We start from the raw sequence: 27,822 nt of genomic DNA on the forward strand, positions 1-27,822 counted from the left end.
GATGGCGACCTGTGACTAAACTGCACAGCGTGAAGCCAGGGAGTGTTCGGCTTAAGGGTGGAGAGAGCTGGGCCGACTCCCTGAGCTGTTAGGACTTCAACCTGAGAAGGCCTGGCAGGGGTTTCAGTAGAGGATTGCTAGGGACAGATTTGTGACTTAGAAACTAAACTGAAAGAGTGTGGAGGACAGACCCAAGGGAGGAAAGACAGCGGCCTCCAGGTTGGTCAGGAGGCTCATGGAATAGTGCAGGCTCCAGACCATGAGGCCTGAACTCAGGAAGTAGCAGCGGGGATGCAGGAAGAGGAGCAGTTTGGTCTCATCGGGCACTTCTGGAACTTGGTTATGAAGTCCACGTGGGGGACTGGGTAAGCGGAGGGACAAAGGAGCACAGCATGCCGGCGCTGCGGAACCTGAGCCCTGACTGAGATGGAAAAGACAGTTTGAAAAGCAAGTTCGCCAGGGAAAGTTGGGCTGTGTGTTGGGCGACTTAGGTCGGAGGGGCGGCAGGACATTAAGAGTGGGGATGCTTCTCAACACCTGCAAAAGAGGCGTTAAAAAGACAGTCCCTCCAGATCCCATTGGCAAGCACTGACAGAGTTGCTAGGACACAGGAAAGCTGGCCTGGGGGGCTCAGCCCTGCAAGACTCAGCCTACCGCTGCGGGGACCCCAGACAAGTGTTCCCGCCCTTCTTGCTGCTTCCATGCCCTATGGAGGTAGACTCTGAGGGTGCAGTTAGGTCGCTGGGGGCAAGTTTAGACTCTCGCCTAAGGGTGCAGCACAGAAATGCCTCAGCTCCGTCCTCCAGCTCCATCCTGCTCCTCAAGCTGCACAGCCTGCCTTCTCCCACAGCTCTGCCCACAGCTTCACCCCAGTTTTGCTGCGCTCCACCAGCATCTCCACCATCAGCTTTCTCCTGTGACTCCGCCCAGGCTGCTTCTCCCGCAGCTCCACCCCAGCTGTTCCGACTCCTAGCTCCTTCTCCCGCAGCTTCGCCCCCAACTCCTCCTCCTCCCAGCACTAACCAGTTCTGCCCACAGCTACGTCCTCCTCCTGCAGGTGGCTCCGCCAGAATCTCTGACACAGTTCCCGCTGCAGCTCCACCCTCAGCTTCTTTCTCCCAGCTTTTTCCCACAGCCCCATCCTACTCCCCATGCATCTCCACGCCCAGCTCCAACTCCTCTGGCCCCTTCCTGGTTCTCCTACCCCTCTGCCCACCCCAGCATCTTTCAGCTTTCCTCCAGCTCTGCACTAGCTCCTCCCCAACCCTGCTCACACCCCAGCCTTGCTCTAGCTTGGCTCCTCCTTTCCCAGCTCATTCCCGCAGCCCCGCCCCATCTCCCACAGCGCTTTGCACAGCCCCGCCCTGCTCCTCCTCTGGAACCTCCAGGCTTTCCCTCAGCTCCACCCGGCAGCTGAGCTATGCACCAGGCCCTCCTGCAGCGCTTTCTCATGACACCCCCCTGCACCTCCCCAGTCTTCGCTCCCCCAAGCTGGTTCTCAGGATCCGCGGGGTGCTCCGGCAGCTGCTTCTCGCTCAGCTCTTCCACAGCTTCGACCTGCTTCTCCCGCCACGGATTCCAAAGCCCCGCCCCCAGCACCTCCCCAGGGGTCTCTCGGCTCCGCTCCGTCCCGAGGCTCGCCCTGTTCCTCTCAGGGCTGCTTCAAAAGCCCCGCTCCAACCCCGCCCCAGAGAAGTCTCTCCCCCAGCCCCGCCCCACTCCTCTCGCGGCCGCTTCCGAGACCCCGCCCCCAGCCCCGCCCCACCTCTCCCCTAGCCCCACCCTGCTCCTCCCGCGGCTACTTCCAAAGCCCCGCCCCCATTCCCTCCCCAGCCGTTTCTCGGCACCGCCCTGATTCCCGCCTCTCCCCCAGCTCCACCCTGCTTCTCCTGTGGGTTTCCAAAGCCCCGCCCTCAGCCCCCTACCCAGCGGTTTCTCTCAGACCCTCCCCTCCCAAAGCACCGCCCTGTCTCTGCAGCTGCGCCCAATGCCCCACCCCCAGGGTTACTCTCGCCCCGCCCCATCCCCATCTCCGCCCTCCCTCTCCGGTGGCTCCTTCCAAGGCTCCGCCCCCAGTCCCCACCCCAGCAGTTTCTCAGCCCCGCCCCTCCCCGAGCCACGCCCCCCCAAGCCCCGCCTCGCTTCTCCTGTGGGTGCTGCGAAAACCCCACCCCCAACCCCTCCCCAGCGGTTTCTCTGAGCCCGCCCCTCCCCACCCCAAGCCCCGCCCTACTTCTCCTGCCTCTGCTTCCAAAGACCCGCCCCAGCCCCTCCCCAGCGGTTTCTTTCAGCCCCACCCTCCTCCTCTCACCGGCCCCCTCCCTCCCCGCGCTGGTTCTCAGGAGTGCGCGAGCATCTCCTGCAGCCTCGCTCAGATCTCCCATGGCCCCACCCCCAATGGTTTCGCCCAGCCCCCCAACCCCGTCTAATTCCCGCCCCACTCAACCCCGCCCCAGCGATTATCTCAGTCCCGCCCCTTCCCCTCCCTAGCTCTGCCCTCCTCCTCTCAGCCCCTACCCCCCGCTCCCCGACCCTCCCGAGTGGTTTCTCCCAGATCCTCCCTGCTGGTCTCTCAGCGCTGAGCTTAAAACTCTTGCCACGTGGCCTTGTCCCGCCCCTCTTCTTTTTCCTCCCTCCGGTTCCTTTCCCTCCTTCCGGTTGTTTGTCCAGGCTGCCGGTCTCCAGGTCCCCTGCTGGCCTGGTGGGCTGGCGCGCGGTAGGACCCGTAAACTGAACAGCGTCTCCTGGCGGCCAGTGTGTGCGTAAGTGCGTGATGACGCCACTACGTGACCTCACGAAGACCACTCTTCTAAAGACTTGGCTGTCTATATGCAAGGCTGAGTACGGGCCTTCTGCGTATGTGCGTGGTGTACGTACGTGCGTGTTACGCGCCCCCGTACGTTCTTCGTGAAAGGGATGACGGGAGCTGCGTGAAAGCGGAAGAATTGCGGACTGTTAAGCACCTGTCACTAACCCCTGGTTTCCCGGAGTCAGTGGCAGCGAGCGACCTTGCAGCCCCGACAGGAGCCGGGAGCTTTTTGTTCTCACCGCGGCCCACGTCTCCTCGCTTGCGAGCCCATCATCCTGGCTCCGGTGGCCTCGCTGGGTCGCGGGGAGGCGGAGGACTGTTTTTCTGTTGCAAAAAGCCAGAGTCGCCCCTGGACGCGACGACTCTCAGGGTCCGGAGGCCGTAACACCGGCCGCGGCTGAAAGGTACGGAAGCCTGTGTGCTGGGCTGTCTTGCGGACAGCACCTCAGGGCTGGGGTTTCCCTGGATGTAAGTCTGGGAACCGGTGTGGGGCGCGCCCGAGGCACCCTTTTCTGTCCCGTGCTCTCGCCAGGGTCTCAGCGCCGCTCCTGCTAAGCGTGTCTACTCGCGGCATGCGTCTGCGAGTAGAAATCCTGTGTGTTCGGGCCGGGCGCGGTGGCTCACTCCTGTAATCCCAGCACTTTGGGAGGCCGAGGTGGGCGGATGGTCCGGAGTTCTAGACCAGCCTGACCGACTTGGAGAAACGCCCGTCTCTACTAAAAATACAACAGTTTTAGCCGGGCGTGGTGGCGCATGCCTGGAATCCCAGCTACTCCAGAGGCTGAGGCAGGAGAATCGCTTGAACCGGGAGGCGGAGATTTCGGTGAGCCGAGATCGCACCATTGCACTCCAGCCTGGCGACAAGAGCGAAACTCTGTGACAAAAAAGTAAAGCCCTGTGCTGCTCCACACATACCGACCCCATCTCGGCCCGGTCTTCCCTGCCTCCAGCTTGGACCCTCTGCTGTGAGCTCGCCTGGACCTGAGGCCAGGCAGTGCACAGCTCTGTGGCCTGTGGCATCATGCTCAGCGTGACCTACCCAGAATTAAGCTGAGGGGAATGGGATGTAGGCCCCCCAAACCCTCGCCCAGTGACAATGGGAGGGGCAGTGGCATTTTTGTCCCCTCGGATGGAGCGTGCTCAGTTGTAGGAATGCGACTCAACTTCCTGAAATGATGTTCTGCCCTGCGGGCCGGTGCACCCTGTGACCCTTGACCCAGACAGGTGCCGAGGGTCCCATCGCTGTGATGAGCAGAACCAAAGTGAGTGAGGTGCACAGGTGTGTTACTCATAAGAGCGGCACTCCCAGCTCTTCTTGGTTTCTAATGCCTGCTAAGGAGATGACCTTCCTAGGGCCATTAACCAGCCTTGCTGTTATGCATGTAATGACCTTTCTTCCTTGTCTTCCTTGTTGTGCAGGTAAAGAAGCTACGTGGAAGAGTGCTTCCTCCTCAGGCCGCAAAGCAGGTACTCTCTGCAGCACCAGGTAGGAGGGGACTCAGCCCCTTTCTTGCCTTTCCAGTTACGTGAGCTCTTACTAGGGATTCCACACACACCCAGTTCACATTTGTTGTGATTTTGTGGTGATGACGAGAAAAGGGTTGGCTGAGAAACTGAGCTGTGGAAAAGAGGCAAACGTTCACTGTAGCCACATATCCCGATGGCTCTGGCCAGGCCCTGTGGGGGACGTTCAGCCTCCGTTGGAAGTAATCCAGAACCAAGGAACCTGGTGATATTTTGTCACCCGTCAGCAGAATAATGATGCTCAGAGCCACGTGTGTGTGAGGAAATGGCACCGTGGATGGGTTGGTGGAGTGTACACGGGTGAGTCTGTGGAAGGCCATTTGCTGGCAGATATCAGCACCTTAGATGGGCGTGCTAGGCGGCCGAGGCATTCTCTTCAGCAGGTCTTCACACGGCGAGTGTTAGTGGAAGTGTCATTTCTAGTGGCAAAAGTGGGAAGCAGCTTGTTACTCTCCATCAGTGAAGGAATGGTCAGGCAAATTGTGGGACGACCAACGATGGGATATCACACAGGCAGTGAAAAACAAGGTAGATGAAGATGGGCAGATGGAAAGAACGGGCTTGATGTGCCGTTAAATGGAAGAGTCATGCCCTATCCTGTGGAGATATATTGGGAACAGCAGTTTGCCAAGATGGCTGAAGCAAAGGACCATAAAGGGGCTGGCTTAAACTACAGACATTCCTTGTCTCACAGTTGTGGAGGATGGAAGTCTTAAATCCAGGTGTTGGCCGGATTTGTTTGTTCTGTGGGCTGTGAAAGACAATCTTGTCTGTCCGTCTCTCTTAGCTTCAGTTGGCTGAGCGGCACTCCCCGGCTTGTAGAAGCATCTCCCTTATCTCTGCCTCTGTTTTCTCATGATGTTCTCCCTGTGTGCGTCACCGTCTAACGTCCCCCTTTTCATGAGGACACCAGCCACGTTGCATGTGGGTCAACCCTAATGAATTCAGTTCTGCTTGATCACCTCAGTAATGACTGTCCTTATGTATAAGGCCACATTCTGAGGTGCTGAGGTTTAGGACATACCCATTTTAAGAGAACACAATGCAACCCATCACAACAGACAAAAGCCCTGAGATAGAAACAAGCTTGGCATGTTCCCTCAGTGGATGGAAGGCCTGTGTGGCTGCAGGGTGGTGAATAACGGGGAGAGGAGAGGACATGGCTGGGGCGGGAAGCCTCTGCGACATCCCGAGAGGCTCTGACTGGGCTGATGTTCTGGCTTCGAGCCCATGGCTCCTTCTGAAGCACGGGGCTGTACTCCATGCAGGAGGAGGGGACCCTCTCCCAGGGTACACACGCAGGAGACAGGAACCCAGGCAAGAGGCGTGAGAAGTCAGAGCACGTGTGACGGTGGGCTGGCGCCTCATTCTCCTCAGCCATAGACTGGGCCTCGCAGTAGCACTGACCCTGCTGGGTTACTTGGGGATTCCATTTGATGATCTGAGGATCATGCCATCCCAGAGGCTGGCATGTGGAAGGCATGCGTTTTGGAGGGGTGGCAGTTGTTCTGATTTTCATTCTTTTTTCAGCTCACATCAGGGACAGGGGTGTCTGCTGACATGGAATGCAGTGGTGGGGGAAAGGGCTTGAGGAAGGTGGCACCCAGCGGGGTAGGGAGGAGATGCCTGACTGAGGACCGTCTGAGGTCATGGTGCATCCTGAGAGCAGAGCTGAGATTGGATATCAACGATGTGGGCTCAGCAGCCCTGCAGTAGAAGCCAGGAAGGTCAGTGCCTTGGTGGCAGCAAGGCCAGGGCACTGAGAGTACTGGCGGGGCACAGCAGGGGGAACAGAAGAGAAGCAGAGCCTGGGACTGTTCCTCTGTGCTGGAAGAGGGCTAACACCAGCCCCGCCTCTCCACTCTGTCTAGGCCGAGGGGCCCCTCTGTCCTCTGTGTTCCCTAGGGCTTGGTGACCTCTGTCATAGCACTGACCACACGCTGTCTGGCCTGTGCCTTCCTCTAGCTGCCCCCACCCTACTCCAGACCTCCCCAAAGACTCCATGAGATGGACCTGAGTCAGCCAAGTCCCAACCCCTTTTCTTGGGCCTGCCGTGGCGCTAGACATCAGTGACTGCGTAGTGACACACGGAAGCAATGGACCATCAAGGTCAGTGGGATTTAAGGGACCTGGGAGACACGGGAGGAAAGGTCAGGACCACTGCCAGTGAGCTTGGCGGGCTGGCGTGTGACGCGCTTCTGTGCTTCGGCAGGCCACACACAGGAGGCCCCTGGAGCTTGCGAAGATGAAGTTTGGCTGCCTCTCCTTCCGGCAGCCTTATGCTGGCTTTGTCTTGAATGGAGTCAAGACTGTGGAGACGCGCTGGCGTCCCCTGCTGAGCAGCTATGGGAACTGTACCATCGCCATCCACGTTGCTCACAGGGACTGGGAAGGTGATGCCTGGCGGGAGCTGCTGGTGGAGAGGCTCGGGATGACGCCTGCTCAGATTCAGGCATTGCTCCGAGAAGGGGAAAAGTTCGGTCGAGGAGTGATAGCGGGTAAGTGACGATGTGCCAAATGCGCAGGCAACTCCAGGAGCTGCCACCCAAGATCTTGCTTGGGAGTGTGGGGCCTTCTGTTGTCGTCTGAACTGATTAGCGTGTACACCACAGTTTCCTTTGACGACAAACCTCCAAATGGGCGGCGAGGGCCCTGGGCTGGGGGTTGGCAGGCCTAGCTTCCACATGCTCTGCTAAATTGTTTCTCCACTCTGGGCCCCAGTTCCTGTTTCTGATCGCAGTGAGAAGCCGGGTCAGGTCCCTGTGCACATGGTGCGTGTGGTGAGTGTGTGTGTGTGTGTGTGTGCGTGCGCGCGGGTTGCACATATATCTGCCAGAGACCAAGAGAAGCAGCCCAGCCTGCTGAATGGGTCAGGTGGCCTCTAGAGTTAGGCTGTCTGCCTGGCTTCACGAGCCTGCCCCAGCCCCACCACTCACGGCACCCTGGACGAGTCCCCTAACCTCTGAGTGATTGAGTTCTGACATCAGCACCTGTCACCTGGTGACCTGCGTAGGCATCACCCGTAGGTTCCCAGGCGGTGGCTGGTGCCCTTCCAATCTGCAACCGCTGCCCTCAGCAGTCTGGCTTGGACCCGCCTCTTACTTGTGTGGCTTCACTGAGGACAAGACCCTCTCCTCTGCCTTTCTGGAGCCCTCCCCACTGCCTTTCCCAGCATTCGCTGAACTGACTTTGTTTCATTATCAAAGCTGTGGAACAAAGACTTGACCCCCTTTTTGTCATTTTGCTGATGCCATCTTTCTATTGATTGTGACTTTGAGTAACTGTGTTGTCACACAGGCAGGCCTTGGGCTATGGAAGTGAAAAGCATTCATGTGTATCTCTCTTTGTGTACAGGACGCGTTGACATTGGGGAAACTTTGCAGTGCCCCGAGGACCTAACTCCTGATGAGATTGTGGAACTAGAAAATCAAACTGTACTGACCAGCCTGAAGCAGAAGTACCTGACTGTGATTTCAAAGCCCAGGTGGTTACTGGAGCCCATGCCTAGCAGAGGAGGCAAGGAGGTATTCCAGGTAGACATCCCAGAGCACCTGATCCCTTTGGGGCATGGGGTATGACAAGTGTGGGCTCCTGAGAGGAATGTTGCAGGGAAACCAGCTAAATCATGATTTCAATTCACCGTCAGTTGAAACCAGCTAAATCATTTAGCTGCTTTCAGTTCACCATCATGATGCAGACCTACATACATTAGGTTAACTCCAAGTTTCCCCTGCTTTGGAGAGTCCCAGCCACTAAGCACTGTGCATGGAAATACGTTTCTTTGCTCAGATGAAGGAAGTAGGGGGCGGGACTTTCTTTGTGTGATGCCTCTTCAGGCACACAGGCAGTGTCTCAAGTACTTTGTCCTTTGGGTAGAAGGAAAAGCTGCCAGTAAATGTCTCGGCATGGCTACAGTTTTGGTCCTGATAATTTCTGGATTATACAAATAAATGTGTTGTAGATGACTGGTTATGAGGCTCCATTCTATGTTTTCCTCTGTCTTTGTTCTGGTCAGAACTCATCAAATCTGGCATCCAAGCGACATTACAGAAAGTCGGACCTGGCACTGAATGTTTGCCTGGTAGTGAGCAGCCATTAATGGACTGACTCATCCAGGATGGAGAGGACGTCAGACAAGAGCAGCTGTCTGTCCTTTCAGGTTACTCTCACTCCCTTATGAAAGTGTCTGTCAGTTCCTGAAGCACGTGTGTCATCTGCATCACACAGCTACTTCATATCCTAGCAGTGGCCCTTCTCTTCTGAGCCAGGATGTTACAGTGGTCATAAATCCCTTGGCCAAATGGGGTGGCCTGACTCGGGGGGCCCCGGTAGGCTAGGCTAGGGATGCTGACCTGCTGATGAGACACTTCCTGGCAACACTGGGAGGGACCCATGGGGAAGAATCTCCTGTTTAAGGATACTGCCAGGATCAGGAGTGAGGCTATTCTTTCTCCTGACCAGCAGGCAAATCTCAGGCGACCAGGTCTTCTTGGGCTTGGCCTCGACGCTTCCTAGCAGCATCCTTTGCTGAGTGTGTGAAAATGCTGCTTCTCCAAATGAATGAGGACAGTGGGGACCAATGCCTGTCTTGGACAGGATTTTCAGCCTCTTCTGGCTTGTGCCAATGAGATGCGTATAGTATAGAAGGTTAGAAAGAACACAGACAACAGTTCTCATTTAAATAATTTATTTTCATGGAATTTTGTTTTTCTTTATTTAGAGCAAGAGGTCTTCATGAGAATGAGAATCATAAATGTCATCATAAGGATAACACACACCGATGTAAAAACCAACAGAGTGGAGTAATGGGCGTTGTACAAAGACCTCGTACTACTCTTATCTTGGTAAACCGGGCTACTAGGCACTTCCCTTGTGCTTTCCATCCCGGCAGTAGCCGCAGATCCAAATATGATGTTTCCAGAAGTGCCCTCCCAATTTGGGTCATTTGGTTCCTGAGGGGGCCCATGTCCCAGGGTGTGCTGAGTGACAGAATTCCTGGACCGTGTATTAGGATATTCGAAGGGCTGGGAGCCGCTGGGTCCCTGAACATTTGCAGTTTCCCCATGGGACATTTCAGTGGCCGTATTTCTGGCGTCGCCGTGAACGACCAGCTTCGCCCTCTTTGGAGCTGGGACATTGGTCGCTTGCTGAGTGGCATGGGTGCGGTTACCTTTACTTCGAATATTCAGTAGAAGCCAGGGCCTGTCTGTCTGAAAATTGGAGTTGTAGATCTGAAACAAAATAAAGTATGCTAGTTGTTCTGGGATCAATTATTCCTTTCCTACTTCCCAAAATTATGATCTCGTTTTGCAATGGAGAAAAGAATGCTTTAAGTGGCAGCAAGTGTGGTATGCCCTACAGCATGACCTGACTAGAGATAAACAATTCATAGGTCAAGGTGGTGATATACAAATAGTATGAATTTTGATATTAAACTGCAACCCCCTTAGAGGTAATATGCAGGTCTGGATAATATGTTCCTTTATATTATTTTTAAGGGAATTGTAGTTTAATGTCAAAATTCATACTTTTAAAATTGTATAGTTTGCATCTTTCAATAAACAAATACCTCACATATAAAAAAGTTATCTTTGATACTTAACTCTTTTACAGAATATTATTTGTATTGGTGTCCTATGAAGATGTTTGAGAAACAAAGGAAAGGGATTACAGAAATGCTTTCTACTTTACCATCAAATTCTTGTCTCTTGGAGAGTGCTTGGGCATATTGTAGAAAAACCATACAGGTTTAGTTGGCGAATGAAACTCTTCAAGCTATCTGTTTTGAAGATCTTCTCGGCTCCTTTTCTTTGGAGAATGTCCCTCTGGAAGAGATCCTTCTTGATTATCACAGCATCTCTACTGTCATTCCATTTGACAGACTGGAATGTGCCTTCCTCCGCCATCATCCAACTCTTTCTTGGGAACGAAAGCCTAAAACGGTGGTAGTTGTGTTCCATGCTGTCTGTGCGTTGTTGTTGGTCTGCTGGTGGTGGGTTATCTTGAGAACCTGAGTCTTGGCTCACGGCTTGGTCCTCGTGCCTGTCCAAAACCTCCCAGGAATCCAGATTTCAATCAGGTGGTGAACTAGATGGGCCCCCACTTGTTGGTTCTCCACCAACAGATGGGGCCAGCTTGGCTTCATATTGCTGTTTAGTATTCTGACTCGCCATGGAGCTACGCCAGAATCTGGGGCATTTTGTACCCAAAACCGTTAACACAGTCTTAGCAAGTCCAAAATGCCTTCAGTCGGAGTGAGGGTGCCCAATAAATACTGTCCACAAAATTCTTGAGTCTTGGTATCAGGGCAACCAGCTGCTTAACTCATCATCTGCTTTATTTTTCACATGATGTCACAAAGGTGGCTCTCAGCCAATCTGGAGAGGGGGCCCTGGCCAGATGCTGGGGGAGGAGACAGGTAGCGTAGCTTTCAACTTCTCCCTTTCCTAAAAGTGGTTTAAGTTCCCAGAGAGTCTCCCATCTTCTGACAGGCACATTGTGTCATAGGGCCAGGCCCCAGATGAGCTGAGGAACCATGACTCTATGACCATTCCCACCCCTGAAGACAGGGGAGGCCTTTTGCTAGCCTCTGATTTGCTCAAGAGCCAGCCCCTATTTAGCCCTAGCTTGGGTTTCACCAAGACTGCCTGAGTCAGACGGGCCCCTCACGGGTGACTGCCTTCTAGGAGATGGTGGTCCCTACCAGGCTGTTGGGCCTGGTCTGTGTTAGTAGCATCCCTCTTTTACAATTCCCCCCATCTCCTTCCTGCTTGGTCTCTTCCAGGTACTCCTAATGATTGGTTGGATCTGCGCCAGTGGGCCCAGATACAAGTGTTTCTTATTCCACTTGATGGAGTTGTCCCCAGAGGGGTGCTGTGCTTAAGTATGGTGGGAGCACTCCTCTCGCTCCTCTACCATGGTGTTACCCAAAGCACCATTTGTGGTTGGATGGCCACATCCTCAGCTATGCTTTGGAGTCTCCTGTGGAGCTCTGCTTGCCCCTGCATCTCTCTCTCTTGCAGATCACAACAGGAGATTACCTTAGTTTCCACTTTTGCTAATAAATAGTGTTTTCATTGCCCAAGCCATGCTCATTTCTGAGGCCGGCTGTACACAGACAATCCTAAGAAAAGTTTCTACTTGTTTAGTTAGACCTGATTAAAGTAATCCAGCACAAAAGTGCCATCATTGTGTATTTGAAAATAGATGAGAATGTGAGTGTGTGTTGGGGCGGGCAGGAGGAAGGAGAAAACCTAAATGAAAGTCATCTTCAACCCCAGATGAGAGGATACGACAGTCTTTTGGTTGATTCACCTTCTCTAGCCATTAAAGACAACTTTGTTCTTAATATTCACTCTGTATAGGGAGACAGAGTGATATAGTGGAAAGGCCCCAGGCTGAAAGGACCCTGGGCCCTTGTCCCATTGGGTAGCACCCTTTGCCCACTCGGGGTCAGCCCTGGGTGCGAAGAGGGTTGGAGGAGGCTCTCCCAAGGTGCCTTTTAATCTGAGGGCTTTCTAATTTTTCATAGTGCCCCACATGCCTGCATGCAGGTTTGGATCATAGTCATCATGCTTTTTAAACAGCGTTACAAAGGTTTTGTTCAAGGACTCAATGTAACCTCCAGGTTCACATACTCGAGGCTAAATATTAAAATATTGGTGACATCTCTAAAGGAGGATCCTTGAGTATTCAGTTACACAGCTGGCATCTTTCACTTACATAACAAAGTGCTTTTTCATAGGGGAGTTCTTAACACTGCAAATGACACTTAGTTGTGGCTTTCGTGACCTTAAGAACCCTGCTAATTACTTTTATAAGGGCCTTTGGTCATTATGTGAGAGGGAAACAATCATGAAGAAAATCAGTAGGGAAACTACACGGTAGCATTCAGCCAGGAGCTGGTATTGATTTGATTTAGTCACACTATGTCGTGTGGCTTCTGTAGGACCATTACCCACCATTCTCCTTGGTTTTAAGTCACAGAATGTCCACTGGGATTACAAGTCTAAGACATCAAGCTACTCTTATGCCCTGGAGGGAATATTTAGGGTACTGACTTAAATCTAGTCAAGAAGAGTCATGGGAAAGCTGGCCTCTGGCTGAGCCTGCTCAGTCCCCAGAGTTCAGCTTTGCAACCTTCAGCAATCATTCAGACAGTCTTTATGAGTCACCTGCCTCCTGCAAGCCCCTTTGAGGAAGATGGTTGGTCTTCTCTTCCTTGCTGCAAAGGCCCCTGAGATGGCCCCTGCATTGCTGCTTTATGAATGAAATCATCATGGTCAGACGACCCAAGCAGAGCACAGCTGACTAGGGTATGAGGACCAGTGGCCCTGTGGAAGGCAGTCTCAGTGCTGACTTGCTGCAGCTTTTCTGTAGCTGTGCAGTGATCGAGAACAGTGCTGAGCTCTTGACAGTGGGGCCCCAAGGCATGAGGCCAGCCGCAGGGCAAGACTCGCTATGTAGGCCTTGCCTGTCACATGATCCCCCAGGCCCTTCCTCATCCTACCCCTGGCCTTTCAGGAGCTTCTTCCTTGCTGATCTCTCCCAGGCTCTAGGATGTGTCCCTGCAGTTGGTTCATCCTACCCCAGAGGAGTCTTTATTTTCTTCTTCTTTTTTTTTTTTTTTTTTTTTTTTTTTTAACTTTAAGTTCTGGGGTACATGTGCACATCATGCAGGATTGTTACAAAGCTATACACGTGCCATGGTGGTTTGCTGTATCCATCCCCCTGTCATCTACATTAGGTATTTCTCCTAATGTTATCCCTCCCCAATCCCCCTACCCCCTGCTATCCCTCCTCTAGCTCCCCCACCCCCCAACAGACCTTGGTGTATGATGTTCCCCTCCCTGTGCCCACGTGTTCTCATTGTTCAACACCCACTTATGAGTGAGAACATGTAGTGTTTGGTTTCCTGTTCTTGTGTCAGTTTGCTGAGAATGATGGTTTCCAGCTTCATCCATGTCCCTGCAAAAGATATGTACTCATCCTTTTTTATGGCTGCATAGTATTCCATGGTGTATATGTGCCACATTTCTTTATCCAGTCTATCACTGATGGGCATTGGGGTTGGTTCTAGGTCTTTGCTATTGTAAACAGTGCCACAGTGAACATACATGTGCATGTGTCTTTATAATAGAACGATTTATAATCCTTTGGGTATATACCCAGTAATGGGATTGCTGGGTCAGATGGCATTTCTATTTCTAGATCCTTGAGGAACCGCCACACTGTCTTCCACAATGGTTGAACTAATTTACACCCCCACCAACAGTGTAAAAGTGTTCCTGTTTCTCCATATCCTCTCCAGCATCTGCTGTCTCCAGGTTTTTAAATGATTGCCATTCTAACTGGTGTGATACGGTATCTCAATGTGGTTTTGATTTGCATTTCTCTAACGACCAGCAATGATGACCCTTTTTGTCATATGTTTGTTGGCTGCATAAATGTATTCTTTTGAAAAGTGTCTGTTTATATCCTTCACCTAGTTTTTGATGGGGTTGTTTGTTTTTATCTTTTAAATTTGTTTAAGTTTTGGAGATTCTGGATATAAGCCCTTCATCAGATGGGTAGATTGCAAAATTTTTTGCCCATTCTGTTGGTTGCTGGTTCACTCTAATGATATTTTCTTTTGCTGTGCACAAGCTCTTAAGTTTAATTAGATCCCATGTGTCTATTTTGGCTTTTGTTGGCATTGCTTTTGGTGTTTTAGTCATGAAGTCCTTGCCTATGCCTGTGTCCTGAATGGTATTGCCTAGGTTTTCTTCTAGGGTTTTTATGGTGTTGGGTCTTATGTTTAAATCTTTAATCCATCTAGGGTTAATTTTTGTATAAGGTATAAGGAAGTGGTCCAGTTTTAGCTTTCTGCATATGGCTAGCCAATTTTCCCAACACCATTTATTAAATAGGGATTCCTTTCCCCATTGCTTGCTTTTGTCAGGTTTGTCAAAGTTCAGATGGGTGTAGTTAGTTCCTGGGCCCCAGAGGAGTCTTTCTCTGGGGCTCAGAACTTGTCAGTTGTGTAAGCACCAACCCCTCACTCCTCCAAGGCCTTCCTTTCCCAGCCTCATTAGCCACTGGGCCCTCTTTCTTGCACACTTAGGCATCCACCATGTCTAACCCTCCTTCACTCAGCATTTGCTTAATGCTGGGTCCTGGGTAAGACAACTCTCAACCTCTGGTTCCCTCTGGTGCTGTTTTCTGAGCGCACTGTGAACTTCCTTGCTGGTGTGGGTGCTTGTGCTGCCTCTCCCATGGGAACACCCTTTTCAACCCAGAAGCCACTCAGCTTGACAGGGGTCAGGTCACCCCATGAGGCCAGCTGGCAAGAGTTATTCCTAGGGACTGGCCCACCACAGCTCTCCACCATTGGTTGGGTGGGTCCAGAGCTCCTGTGAGGTTGGGCATGTTAATGGGCTGTGTCTGCTCTGGACTAAGAGGCCTGTGAGGATGGCTGAGACCACAGTGCAAATGTGGCCCTCAACATACACATGTTGAAAGTTCTGTGTCACCGGGAGCTCAGTGGGGTTTAGTATCCTTGGACATTGCTCTACACTAGAACAGTGCTGACAGGACAATTATTGTGAGCTCCTACTGAGACAGGAGAATAGGGTCTGGAGACAGGGAACTTGGTAGGCCAATCTGTGCTAACTTCCTAAGAGAGAAAACACCAAGGTCTGGGGGCAGGAAATCTAAGGTCAGTTCACTCTGACTTCCCAAAGCTGAATCAAAAGGAAAACACCTGGGTCTGGGGGCAGGAAACCTGAGGCCAATTAACACAAACTTCCTAAAGCTAAACCAAAAGGCAACCCCATATCTCCAGGCTGAGTAACAAAGAATCAGAGGCTACTCTCCCTACACCCATCCCCCTTCCACCACATCTCAGGTGGAAAGGGAGGGTGCCTAGGATTGGCCCTGGGCCAAGCAGGGACCATCCCTCCATCTGCATGGGGTGCCAGTTCACCTCAGCCTTTAGCCACAGACAAAATCCTTCATCCAGATAGGGGGTAGCTGATAAGAACCTCAAGCGGGGGTTTGAGAAAAGAAAACTTTGTAACTGAGCCCCTGAGCCACTTGCGCGGTCCCACTCCCACTCTGCGCAGCGCTTTCTCGTTTTAATAAATTCCTGTGTCACTGCTTTGTTCCTGCATTTCATTACTCTGCTTCTTTGTACATTTTGTTCAATTCTTTGTTCAAAACACCAGTGACCTGAACAACTCATAGTCAAGCCGCTGAGCTCAGTGCTCTGCAGTCTGTGTCATTGACTGTACACACCTATCTGTTTTTAAATTGTTGTTCTACACGCCTCACTGCATAAATGCGCAGGATGAAAAAGGGTAAACCCATTTTGGAATCTCTTAGAAATTCAGGATTTCTTCCTGACTGCTTCCTAAATATGATGAGTCTTTCTGTTCTCATGATGCTGTACGGCAGTATTTTTCATCTCTCTCTCTCATATAGCCCTGCCAGGCAAGAAGATCGGGGGAGGGTAAGAGATGATTGAAGCAATCTGTAAAGCTCTTATTGTTCAGTGGGCCATGCTGGTTTTATAAGGATGGAGGAAAAAGAGAATGAGACATCTGGAGAGGTGCAGGAGAAGGCATTGCGACCTTGGTGTTTCAGAACTGTTCCTGAAAGCTTTCTCCTCTTGCTGAAGGAAGACACCCCATGCTGCCTTTGCAAGCTTCTGCAAGTTTTGGGTATCCAAAATGATGGCCACGCCTGAGACCGTACCTGACCCCACTGACTAGGGGACAGAGGGGGTGGCCCCACCTTCTCCATGTTCCCCACGGAGCACCTCCAGGTGTCCTGTGCACCTGTCATGCACAAGCCAAATTGTCTGCAAGGGAAACCAAGGATGGAACTGGATTATATAGCCTGTACTGGAAAACCTGTACAGGTGCTACAGTGGGAGGCCACAGTGTGGCCCCCTTCACCTGTGCTGCCTGACTTAGGTACACCCTCTTGTGTTGCCCAAACTATGGTACACAGTAAGTTTGCAGGGGGACCATGTGTACGCTTGGGTATAGTACATCCTATATGTCCTGCCTGTCATGACACTGCCTCAGCCCTGGATGGCTTTCAGGCTAGCTCAAACTTACTGTCCAGGGCTGTGTTTTACCTGAATTGACGTCCCAGTTGATTGAATTGGCCAAGTATAAAGAAAAATACTGACATTTAGGAGGGAAGCCATGTGGCTGTCTAAGATACATCTCTGTGGTTAATGGGGTTTTGTGTTAACTGGTTCAGTTCAGGACCCATAACAGGCACAAGTGACATCTATATGCAGCTCGGTTTCACCCTGCTGCGTCAGGTCCTGTGATAACTTTCCTGTAATATGCCTTGGCCAGTGGGGTGCACTGTGCAGAAGAAAAGAGCTCACACAGCAGGCCTCACTGCTATCTCTGGCAAAGCCTGCTGCTTTCAATGTTGCCCATTGTCAGGATTCTGAGGACTTGGATTTGGGAGGGATTCCACCTTTCTCAGAACTGACAAGAGTGGTTCACTGTATCCCAGCTGTCTACGCAAACAAAAACCTGCACAGCGCTTTCCTCCTGGAAGTCTGGAATTTTGGTCATGCTGGGCAGTACTGCTTATGTGATCAGCCCCAAGTCCAAATCATGGGTGATGAGGTTTCACGGAGCTCCACTGGTTGGCAGCATTTTACATGTGTGGTCACAGCTTGTTGTGGGGGAATTAAATACATTCTGCGTGACCCTACTGGGAGGTGAGGTGACTCTGGAAACCTGTGTCTGGTCTCCTGCACTTCCCCCTGTGCACCCTTTCCCTTTGCTGGTTGTGCTTGGTAGCCTTTCACTGTAGCAAGTTGTAGCTATGGGTAGGACTATATGGCGAGTCCTGTGAGTTCCCCCCTAGTGAGTTACTGGACCAGATTCAGAGGTTTTGGGTCCCCCATTTTGTCCATTTTGGGGACACTGACATACCTGTCCAGCCCCTCCATCTCCCACTCCAGGAAGTTGAAGGTCAGGACACTGCTGAGAAGAATCATAATGGACAAGCTTGCTTGAGTGCTTCTTAGATCTCATGGGCTGTGCTCAATGCTTTGCAAACATCTAATTCAAACCTCACCACTTCCCGTTGAGATAGATTCCATAGTTCCACCCATTTTGTGAAGGAAACCCTTGGTTTTATCTGTGCAACTTTTCTGTAAATCTAAATCTGTTCTCATACCAAAAGCTCATGTTTCTATACAATAAATGGTAGCAGGAGGTTTGGGCAAATAAACTAGAAGTTGAGGTTAAATCAGTATGGTGGTGAAATTTTCATGCTATTTTTTAACTCTGTCTCCAAGACTAGACTCAAAGGTTGCCCAAATTTCGAAATTGCAAATGAGGTGTAGACAGAAAGAACTTTATGAAAAGAGTCTCCCTCTATGGTCCAAGAGTGAGGAAGGCAGGCCCATACAGTATACAGGGAATGAGGGAAAGAGAGTTTTGATCCTGCCATCCCTGCTCACAGATTAGCCCCAGCCCTGAATCTGTAACCTATGGCTGCAGCATCAACCACAGCTGGAAAAGCATCTAAAAATCTCAAGGAGGGGAATCCTATTCTCAAACAAGATATTTGGTCCAAAAAATTATGAGAAGACTGTGGGGTGGTAATGAGTAGCACTTTTGCAGGTCTCAGCCCAGGGCACAGGGCAATAAAAAAACAGACTTACTCATAGGTCTGTGGAAGGCTTCCTCTTTGCCATTCTTCACCAGTATGTCAGTAGGACTTACGTAATTGCAGGGGAGTAGCACTGAAACAACTTCGTATCTCAGATTTCATTTAAGAAGAAATATCTAGGGAAACTCAACACAGAAAGTTTAACCTCTGAAACCTATGGCTCCAGGAAACAGTAAACACAGTTGAACTCCTAAACAGACAAAAGCGAACTGTCACTTTAAAGGCTTATTTTCCTCAATTCCGTTCACCTAGTACATTATGTCTGGCTTTCAACTAAGAAAGGAATTACAAAGCAGGCTGAGCTTTCACTGGTGCTTCTCAGTTTTGTTTTCCCCTTGAAGACACAAGAAGGCTGGATGGTGTTGTTATTGGATATTTCCCTTCCCACAGTTAATTAATGTCTAGAAAAAACCCAGCAAGTTAGACTCTGGAAAAATAGTTTCTCTTGCTTCCAGGCCCTGGTAAGAATAACAGAACCCTCTGGGCATATTTCTAATGAATTCTTTCCTATCTCCTTAGAGGAAGGGATTTTTCTCAGGTCTTCACTGAGAAAACCTCACAGGGAAAACTTTGGAAAGAGTGGCAGTCCCCTTAACACAGTTCCCCCAAGAGCTTTCAAACTTGCCGATACTGAGCCTCCAACTATTCATCTTGTACAGATGAGGTTTTCCCATCCTGGTACTTGTTCTTTGGTATTCAGCTCCTGGACTTCTTGTCTCCAAAGTGTGACTGTATTTGCCTGTCTCTTTGGCTTTCGTATGGTAGTTTGCCCTGTGGTCTCAGTTCTGTAAGCGAATCTGAGAAAAGTTGTGGTTTTCAATTGATTCAGCTTTTTTCTTGTTTGTGTTAATGGAAGAGAGACTTCGAGCTTCTTATATGCTGAACTGGAAATAAGAATGGACAGTAAAAATGGAAAAACACATATTTTTAAATATCAGTTTTAATAGATTAAAAAAATAAAATGCTTTGCTATATATAATGAATTAAGTCCATATCTTTGTGGAGAAATGACAAAATGCTAATGAAAATTCAAGGAGGTCCAAGTAAATATGTGAACATATTCTCTTCATGGACTGGAAGACTCAGTGGAGATGTATGACCTACACCAAAACTATCTGTAGATTCCAAGTAGATGTTGTCAAACTACCAGCAGGAATTTTTGTGCATGTAAACAAGCTGACTCAAAAACTGTATGGAAAGGCAAAGGATCTGGAATAGTTAAAACACTTTTGAAAAAAAGAAAAACAGAAAATGATGGTGGAATCACACTGCTCAATTTAAAGATGCAAGATAAGCTTACAGTAATCAAAACAGCATGGAATTGGCTAATGGAGACACATACAGATTACTGGAATAGAATGGAGAGTCCTTGAAAAGACCCATACAAACATGGGCAATGGAGATTTTTAGAAAGAAGTAAGACAATTCATTAGAAAAATGTTAGGCTTTTCAGTCAGTGATACCGGAAAAATTGAATATCCATGTTATTTTTTTAAAAAAAACCTTCACCAAAATCTCACACTTTAGACAAAAATTAATTCACAGTGGATCATAGATTCAAATGTTATATGAAAAACTATAAAACTTATAAAGAAAATTTAGGAGGAAATACTGATAACCTAAAAGTCAGGCAAAGAGGTCTTAAACATGACGCCAAAAGCATGATTCATAAAGGAAGAAGTGATAAATCGGATTTCTCAAAATTAAAACTTTTACTTTGGGAAAGACACTGATCAGAGAATGAAAAGTCAAATGTGGAGTTACACAAATGTACGCAAATTATATGCCAAACAAGACTTTTATGCAGAATATAAAAAGAGTACTAAAGTTTCAGAAATGAGAAAACATGTCAAAAGACAAAATTACACCAAATTTGGTTCAAAAATCTAATTAGCTTTTATTTGCAATTCTGTAGTGGACAACTTCTCATTCTACTTAATAGAATGGGTGCTCTAATGATCTGAACAGAACATGTTGGCTTTACATACAGAGCAGGGCTGAAAAATGTACAAACAAGTCTTCAGCAGGGCCCCATTCCTAGGTAAGTAGCTGAATTGAAGTTTGTCTTGGAAATTTTCCTTAATGGCTAAAAGTTAAGATTAACAACTAGCTGGTCTTAATTTCTCCTTATCAATAGAGTACTCAGTAATCCTATAGTTTGTGCTATCTTTTGTTTTGCTTAACTGCCTTTCTGTTTTTTTATTGTTTCAGACTATTTCCCAATTGATTTGGCCAACTCTACTAGACTTGGTCAGATTTGAAGGAAAGTTCCAAATTACGGGGAACAAGGCCTCTGAATTGACCAAAATCATGCAACTGAAAAAAAAGAAAGAATTTGATTACCTTAGGTGCTTTATTTACATAACAAGGCCACCTTTTAGTAGACAAGCCAAATTGAAAGAGCAATGGCTATAGTTCTGTAGCTAAGATTCTGCTGTTTTTTCACATGACCACCTGGGTTTGGTTCCTAATCAAGTCCTTTCTAGTTTGATATTTTTGTGTTATCAGCAGTTTATCCCAGCCAAAATATGGTAATGATATTTAAAAGGATTTTTTTAAAGAGCACAATTGTTATGTCAGTTTAATTAAAAGCTAAGATCCAAGATGTATATATGTGTGTGCCTGTTTGTGTGTGTGTGTGTGTGTGTGTGTGTTCAAAACAGGGGTCTCTGAGAAAAAAAAATTTAAAAAGGTAAATATATATGCATACATATACACACACACATATATATAATTGTGTGTGTATATATACATGTATATGCATATATATACACATATACACATATATTTTTAAAGGCCTTTATGCTTTCTTTCTCTTCTAGGATATTATTTTTGGAGAAAAAGTGTTTTTTACCATCCTCAGTCAACAGAATTCTGTTTTCTCCATTTACTTCTGCCTGTCCCTTTCTTCTTGCCACCATCTGCTGCATGAGGGGACTTAAATATTATTTCAGGGTCTGTGAAATTAAATTTTTCTAATTTTAAAAGAGCTAATTATAGCTCTTTTATATATTTAATTTTAATATATTTAATTATATATTTTATATATTTATATATAACCTATATAATTTAATTGTATATATTTAATTGGCTTAAAGACAAAAAAGCACTTAAATCAATTACTTTACCAGAAACATAGAAGCCCAAATGCTTTTTTAAGTTTACTTGAGTAAATCCTTAATAAATAAGTTGGTTTTAAAATTATTGATAAAATTAGAAATTTCTTCAGAATTGTCAACATTATTGTTGGATTCATTGGTCTAGTAGTTTAATATTTATCACTGTTAGATGTTATAAGTTGTCAAAATTTCACATGAGGGTTGTAAAGCTTGCAGCTCACACGACAATTATTTTTGTATAATTTTTTATAAATAAGGCACTGAATATTGTTAGCTTTAATGGGAATAGCTAAATCCTGAATATTGGCAGAAAATACCGTTTTCTTAACCTTAAGATTCTTACTGAGGTGAATACCTGAAATTTACATGCAATAAAATGATTAATAGGGGTATAACTTTAAATTATGACTATCACAATTTTCATAAGCAATCTACTTAAGCTATTAAAAAAGACAATTAGGAAAATGTAATGAAATAAATGCTTGCAAATAAACTTCTCACATAATTTAGAATGTAAACTTATATTGAGTTAAATAATAGATATTCATTAAATGGATTTTTATTTTTTTAAAAAATCATTATAGGTAAACTTTTTTGTAAAAAATGTGTTCTTATTTAAAGGGAAATAAGTTTAGTCCAAATTTAAAGATCATTTACTGCTTATTTTTGAAACAAGGTAAAAGGAACCAGTAAATAAGAGAGATGTAAAGAAAGTTATAGATATAATAAGACATTTTGGTAAGAAAGGCTAAATAAATAATTTTATGTAAATGAATCTTGTATGGTAAATTTTTTTTGCTCTAAAATAAAATGTTTGTTTTACCTTTTGGTAACTGGTCTAACAAACAATTTTTACGTTTTATCAGAATTATTACTATGTCACTGTTGCTACGTTTTGATTTCCTCAGGAAAATGGAGATAAAAAATTAAGGTTATTACATCCATGTAACTTTCTGTATTTCTTTTAAAGTCCTCATGCTATTAAGTTACAGGTCTTTGATTCCTGGGACTAAAAAGGATGCCCAGTCCTGCTAAGTCTTAAGCACTGTCAGCAGTTAAAGCCTCATCTTCAGACCTGGTAGAAGATGGCAATTAAAAGGAACCGTTCATGAGACACAGGGCCAGAAGTTAAAACTATTCAATCCCTCTAGGCCTCAGGAGTATTGTGGCAGAGGTGGGCACACGAGACTGTAAGAGCTGTTTTTGAGAGAGAAAATTTGTTCAGAGTTTCTCTATAAATTAAACATTAATATCAAAGGCACACTAATGCAAGGCCAGCATCCAGGCCTCTATCTCAGATTAACAAGGTATTCTTGGAGCTTTAACCCACTTTTATAGAAAGGTTTATAAAAATTATATCTTATGTTCAAGATGATGAAAATTTAATAGACTTGTTTATAAAATTTGAGAGACAGTTTTAATTGGCCTCATGCAGTCTTTATAAAGGCCTATTATTTCAAAAATTGTCTCCTCTCCCAAAGAATAAAGGGTCTTGCTTTTTTTTGAAATTATTGAGTTATCAATTTGGCTGAATTAATGACTTTGTGAAACAATGACTTGTAATCCTATCTTGTGATATCAAGTGTTTTAACTTTTTTATTTTATTTTTAATTATTATTATTTTTTTAATAGAGATGGGGTTTCTCCATGTTGGCCAGGCTGGTCTTGAACTCCTGACTTCAGGTGATCCACCTGCCTCAGCTTCCCAAAGTGCTGGGATTACAGGTGTGAGCCACTGTGTCCTGCCTTAACCTTTTTTTGTATATGACAAACTTTCCAGAATTAAATGCTAAATTGAGTCCTTTTGACCTCATTAGTTTTTTGATATTAGGTCTTGCGAAGTTCCAGAGATATATTCAGCTTACTTTCTATAATAAAATAATACAAAAAGCATTGTCAAATATGAAATGGTGTCTATTCTTTTATAATAATAAATATAAATGTATTATTAACATGTATTCCAAAATTTTATGATATTCCTGTGATTATATGTCTTATTATGTTATCAGTAGTACTTATGATTATTATGTAAAATTATTGTATGCCACAGAAGTAATCAAATTTCCCTGTCATATTTTGTCTTTAACCATGGTTGTTCTATGAATTTTGTCATCTGTTGTTGTTGCTTTAATTATTTTATAGAGTGGTTTATATAAAGGAGTACTTTAAATATAGGTTTCTGATAACTTTAGAGGTTGTGTCATTTGAATAGAGAGAAAAACTTCCAGGACTCCCATAGGGAACTGACATACTCCGTATTCATGAGTATTGGTGATCCACTATCAAGTAGATTAGAAGTTAATTGCATGGATTGAACTAACAGAAGAATGAAATAATCTTTTATGGCTTTTTGTTAGAAACATTTGATGATTCTGTTTGTTTTGTTTTTCAGTCAAGAAAACTTTCTCTTCTTTTAAGCTATTTGCAACGTTTAACAATTGAATAAAGTATACTGTTATGAGCAATATTTAAAACATAATTCCTTTCTCTCAACCTAATTTCTCCAAGTTTTGGAAACTATTTTGTGAATATTCTTAATTTATGACAATATAGTTATTTGCATAGATTGAATACGAATCTTTTCTTTTATAACATGGCTTAAGTGGAGACAGCTGAAAGCTTAGTCATGTAAGAAGCTGCCTTTTGTTCCTAAGCAGGTAGCTACAGATAAAAGGTTAAATATATCCACAAGTAGCTGCTCTGCATTCACTTTAACTTACCTAAAGTGCCAATTTACTATGGGAGAGAGGAACACATAACTGAATATTACCCTACTTGCTCTTATTTCTCTTGCAACAAGTGCATTCAGTGATGTGACCATACCCACCCTCTATCTCCTAGTGAAAGTGGGGAGTGACCTTTCACTAGTATATTCTACCAGGTTTCCCCTGAGAACCAAGGCCTCGGGGCACTGAACCATCCAATGCTACTTTGTTTCCCTATTAAATCTTTGTGGATCTGAGCACAAAAAAAAAAAAAAAAAAAAATGTGTGTAATGTTAACTCAATTATAGGCTTCAAGTTATTACTGGTCCCAATCACTAAAAGAAAGAGGGTAATTGTATTTCTATTCACTTTCTGATGTTCATTTGCCATAATGTCACTTTTTATATTTCTCTTTCCTTTGGAGGTAAGACCTCTTGCTTGGGTATTGACCACATTGCAGAGAATGAAGTGAGGGAAAAAAACAAGTGACAACTGAAAAAGTGAGACTGCAAAGGAATACAAAAGAACTCCCTTCTACTCTTACAAATGCCATCCTGTGTCCCTTTACGGAATCCTGTAAAGATGTACATGATTGTGAATTATTACCCTACCCAAGTCATTTGCAGCACAAAAGAGGGCCGTCGAGATTATAAAACTAGCATAGATCAAGGAAAAATTCTCATTCTTGTAGGGGTTAGAAAACTGCTGGGGCATTATCGTTGAGGGAGGTGGAGGGTTACTGATATTGTTCAAACGATACCCAGAAGGTTCCTACCCATTCTACCTACCTCCAGAGCCAGTAGACACAGGGCACAGAGAATATGCTGGACCTACTCAGTAATGTAAACTGCTTCCAAGCACTTTGCCAATCACTTCAGCAGAATCTGTGTTTAAAACCAAACAGTGAATATGCTTAACACAATGTTCCTTCATGATTAGCCTGATTTCAGTTGTTTTAAGAGCCCTGTAAGTCATAAAAACTTTATTTTATTAAGCAATTTGAATTTTCTCTCTGATTTCAAAAAGATTTTGACCTATTAGATGCCAAATTTCAAATTAATGTTTCCACTACTTCTGGGAATACAAATACTATCACATACATAACCGATAATAATATACCTCCACCTACCTCCACATAGAGCCCTATGAACCACTGCTGAAGAATGGCAAAATTTCACCTATTTAAATGAAGACAGACAAGCAATAAAGTAAAAACAAACAAACAATAAAAAACTTCTTGTGATTTATTCCTCATTCGTATGTTCTGGAAAAATAACATGTATTGGACATAAGGCAGAGAGGCTGGGCATGGTGGTTCATGCCTGAAATCCTAGCACTTTGGGAGGCCGAGGTGGGCAGATCATGAGACCAGGAGATTGAAACCATCCTGGCGAAACTCGGTCTCTAGTAAAAATACAAAAATTAGCCGAGTGTGGTGGCACGTGCCTGTAGTCCCAGCTATTCAGGGAGCTGAGGCAGGAAAATCGTTTGAACCTGGGAGGCGGAGGTTGCAGTGAACTGAGATTGTGCCACTGGACTCCAGCCTGGATGACAGAGCAAGACTCCATCTCAAAAAAAAAAAAAAAAAAAAAAAAAGGCAGCGTGTTGACTGAGTGCTGCCCTACAAGCCCACCTTATGATAATCTGTTTCTGCTGGGATGTTGAACTTTTCCCACAGATAGATGGGGTAGCAGAGACATGTTAGCACAGATTTCAAAAATTAGCATGCAGAGATGTTGAAGACTAATGTTTTTTCTTTTTCTGCCTATTAATTTCAGGTCATTCATTAAACAAGTTTGTACCTAAATTAACATTACAGTTCTGCATTCCTTTCTCTACTACCTACCCAATTAAAGCAATATAAATGTAAATGCTTTTTCTTAAGTATCTAAGCCATTCTGCTAGTTCCTTCATAATGGGTTAAATAAAACTGTGAGAGGTGCTCACCAACAAATGTGTGAGGTGTATGGCTTGTAAACACTTGGAGTATATGCTTTCACTCAGTTTTTTGGAAACAAGGGAAGAAAAAACACCCTATCTGACTATTCCTTACCTTATTTTGGCCAAATTCAGATTAAGTTTCATTTCCTAAGGGGCACAAAACTGACTTGTTTACAACATGAATCGTCTGGGATTGGTCACCGGTGGGATCTCCATTTGCAGGACACTACAGGACTCTGTGTCAACATCAGCCATAGCATAGCAGGGAATATAGTTTTTTAATAAGATATGGACCCCATTTACAGAACCAGGGAGGGAAAAGTGTCATATTCATTGAGACCATTTCTTTTCAATAATGTCTGACATTTATTGAAAATAAGGAAAAGGCTTTCTCCAGGTAGTGTATTAGAGCAGAGCAGAATGCAGGGGTTACTGTTTTGAACAAAAGGCACACATCAGAGAGACAGCTGCAAACTCAGAAAACTGGGTTATGGACAAAACTAACTGGTCCACAAGAGAAAATCAGAGACTCGATTTGGCTGCCAGGCACACCTGGGCCTAGGCAGGAACACAAGAAGTCTCTGGGGGTGGGGAGGAAGTAGGTCTCGCTGAAGGTGACAGATCCCTTGGGGTGCAGCCAGCGGTCTGGATCACTGTCCAGGGGGTGTGGCCAGCTCAGATACCTCCGAGGTGAGTCCAGATCACTGGGATGCGGTGGATGGCGATGGCAGTGGCAGCGCAGGTCTGTGGGCAGAATGATGTAGTCGTCTGGCAGTCTCGTGGGGAGGAGGGGGGTTGGCAGCGGCGGCTGTGGGTGGTCTATCCAGTGTGTAACAGGAGCCCAGCTTGCAGCTGGAGAGCAGGACAGCGTCCAAATATGCATGGGTGGGGCTGGCCGGATGGAAGGAGAGGGCGGCGGCGACTCGCTCCAAAGTGAGGCCCAGGGGCGGCGGCAGGAGCCTGGAGCGCTATTCCTGGAACAAAGGCAAGCACTACACGGGAGGGGACAGGAGCGCAGGGGACATCGCGGCGACTCGAGGGGGAGGGAGACGAGGAGGGAGGGCACCGGTGGCGACCCTGGCGGCGGCCATTGGCACAGCGGACCCTCTGCAGAGCACCCGCCCCCAGGCCCGAGGGTCTCCAGGCCTAGAAGTCCTCGTCCTCCTCCCATCCAAAGACCCGCTTCATCTCGGCCAGGAAGCCCCGGTAATCATTGAGGAGGGGGCTCTCCTTCTTGATGTAGGGGATCACCCACTGCAGGGCGGGCCCCGTGAGGCGGGTGATGAGGAACGTCACCTTCAGGGCATCGCTGGAGAACGTGTTCTCGTCCACGAACATGTAGGAGCCCGTCTGCACGATGAACTCCGGGAGCCGGTCGGTATCGCCGTCAAACGTCTCGGGAAAGGGAATCGGGTTCCTCCAGCGACGCGTCGCGGGCCGGATCGGCAAGGCCAGGAGGGCCTTTATCAGCTGCACCCGACCGTCCATCGCTGCTCTTCGCTTCGCTGGACGTCAATGGGCTCCACCCGGTTCTGCAGAGGTCAGTGCCGAGGCGTCGCCGGAAATGCGTGTCCACGAAGGCCGGCCCAGGCTAGAGTGGGCGGGGCCACAAGCGGGGCTCCAGTCCTCTCAGGGACTCCGCCCACAAGGCCGAGTGGTCCCTAGTGCGCAGGCGCGTCGTGGGGCAAACACCGGCGAAGAGGGGCCTAAAGCAGTCAAGGAGGCGGGGTCGTATCGGACTTGGTGGGCTGAGGTTTCCTAAGGTGGCCGGACCGGGAGCAGGGGAGGAACCAGGGAAACCTGGTGGTGTACCGGGAGCGGGGAGCTGGCTCCGACAGGCTGTTAGAGACCCCACCTAGTTCTGGTAGTTGAGGGGTCCTGCCGCTGCACTCGTCCCCACCTCTCATCAGCCTTTGGGTATGCATTCAGGGACCCTTGGCCCTGGACGCCACTAGTATGAGGTTCTGTGAACACATTTTCCTGCTGCTTCTTGCGTCTCTCAATCAGATTATTGGCTGCCTACTTTGCAACATTA

The 27,822-nt window shown here is 47.1% G+C and overlaps 3 protein-coding genes and 1 pseudogene across 8 annotated transcripts in view; 1 reads left to right on the top strand and 3 right to left on the bottom strand.

Annotated features, from left to right (window-relative positions):
* The window catches only part of LOC141582684 (uncharacterized), a 40,271-nt gene extending 38,579 nt beyond the window's left edge, over window positions 1-1,692 (bottom strand). Inside the window, exon 1 of the mRNA XM_074391417.1 lies at window positions 1,024-1,692. Coding sequence (XP_074247518.1) covers window positions 1,024-1,153 — 130 coding nt within the window. The 5' untranslated portion in view covers window positions 1,154-1,692. The remainder of the gene's footprint in view (window positions 1-1,023) is intronic.
* The window catches only part of LOC101029685 (protein EOLA1), a 128,388-nt gene extending 118,789 nt beyond the window's left edge, over window positions 1-9,599 (top strand). The window contains exons 1-7 of one of the 6 annotated variants that reach the window (XR_012515765.1): window positions 2,519-3,213; window positions 4,229-4,295; window positions 6,299-6,442; window positions 6,546-6,831; window positions 7,688-7,866; window positions 8,349-8,492; window positions 9,054-9,599. Coding sequence is in view for 5 of the 6 variants with exons in the window: in XM_074392145.1 (XP_074248246.1) it covers window positions 6,579-6,831; window positions 7,688-7,866; window positions 8,349-8,432 (516 nt within the window). In the remaining variant the exon portion in view is untranslated. The other 5 variants (XM_039464014.2, XM_039464015.2, XM_074392146.1 and 2 more) reach the window with 5 other exon arrangements.
* Window positions 9,600-26,129: 16,530 nt separating this feature from the next.
* On the bottom strand, window positions 26,130-26,958 carry LOC104651898 (CAAX box protein 1-like; annotated as a pseudogene).
* On the bottom strand, window positions 26,130-27,361 carry LOC101029041 (retrotransposon Gag-like protein 8C). Its single transcript, XM_003931157.4, has one exon. It carries the CDS (start codon window positions 27,273-27,275, stop codon window positions 26,934-26,936), a length of 342 nt encoding a protein of 113 aa, XP_003931206.2. The 5' UTR covers window positions 27,276-27,361; the 3' UTR covers window positions 26,130-26,933.
* Between the last annotated feature and the right edge of the window lie 461 nt (window positions 27,362-27,822).

Source organism: Saimiri boliviensis, chromosome X (genome assembly GCF_048565385.1).
Source record: "Saimiri boliviensis isolate mSaiBol1 chromosome X, mSaiBol1.pri, whole genome shotgun sequence".
NCBI lineage: Eukaryota > Metazoa > Chordata > Mammalia > Primates > Cebidae > Saimiri > Saimiri boliviensis.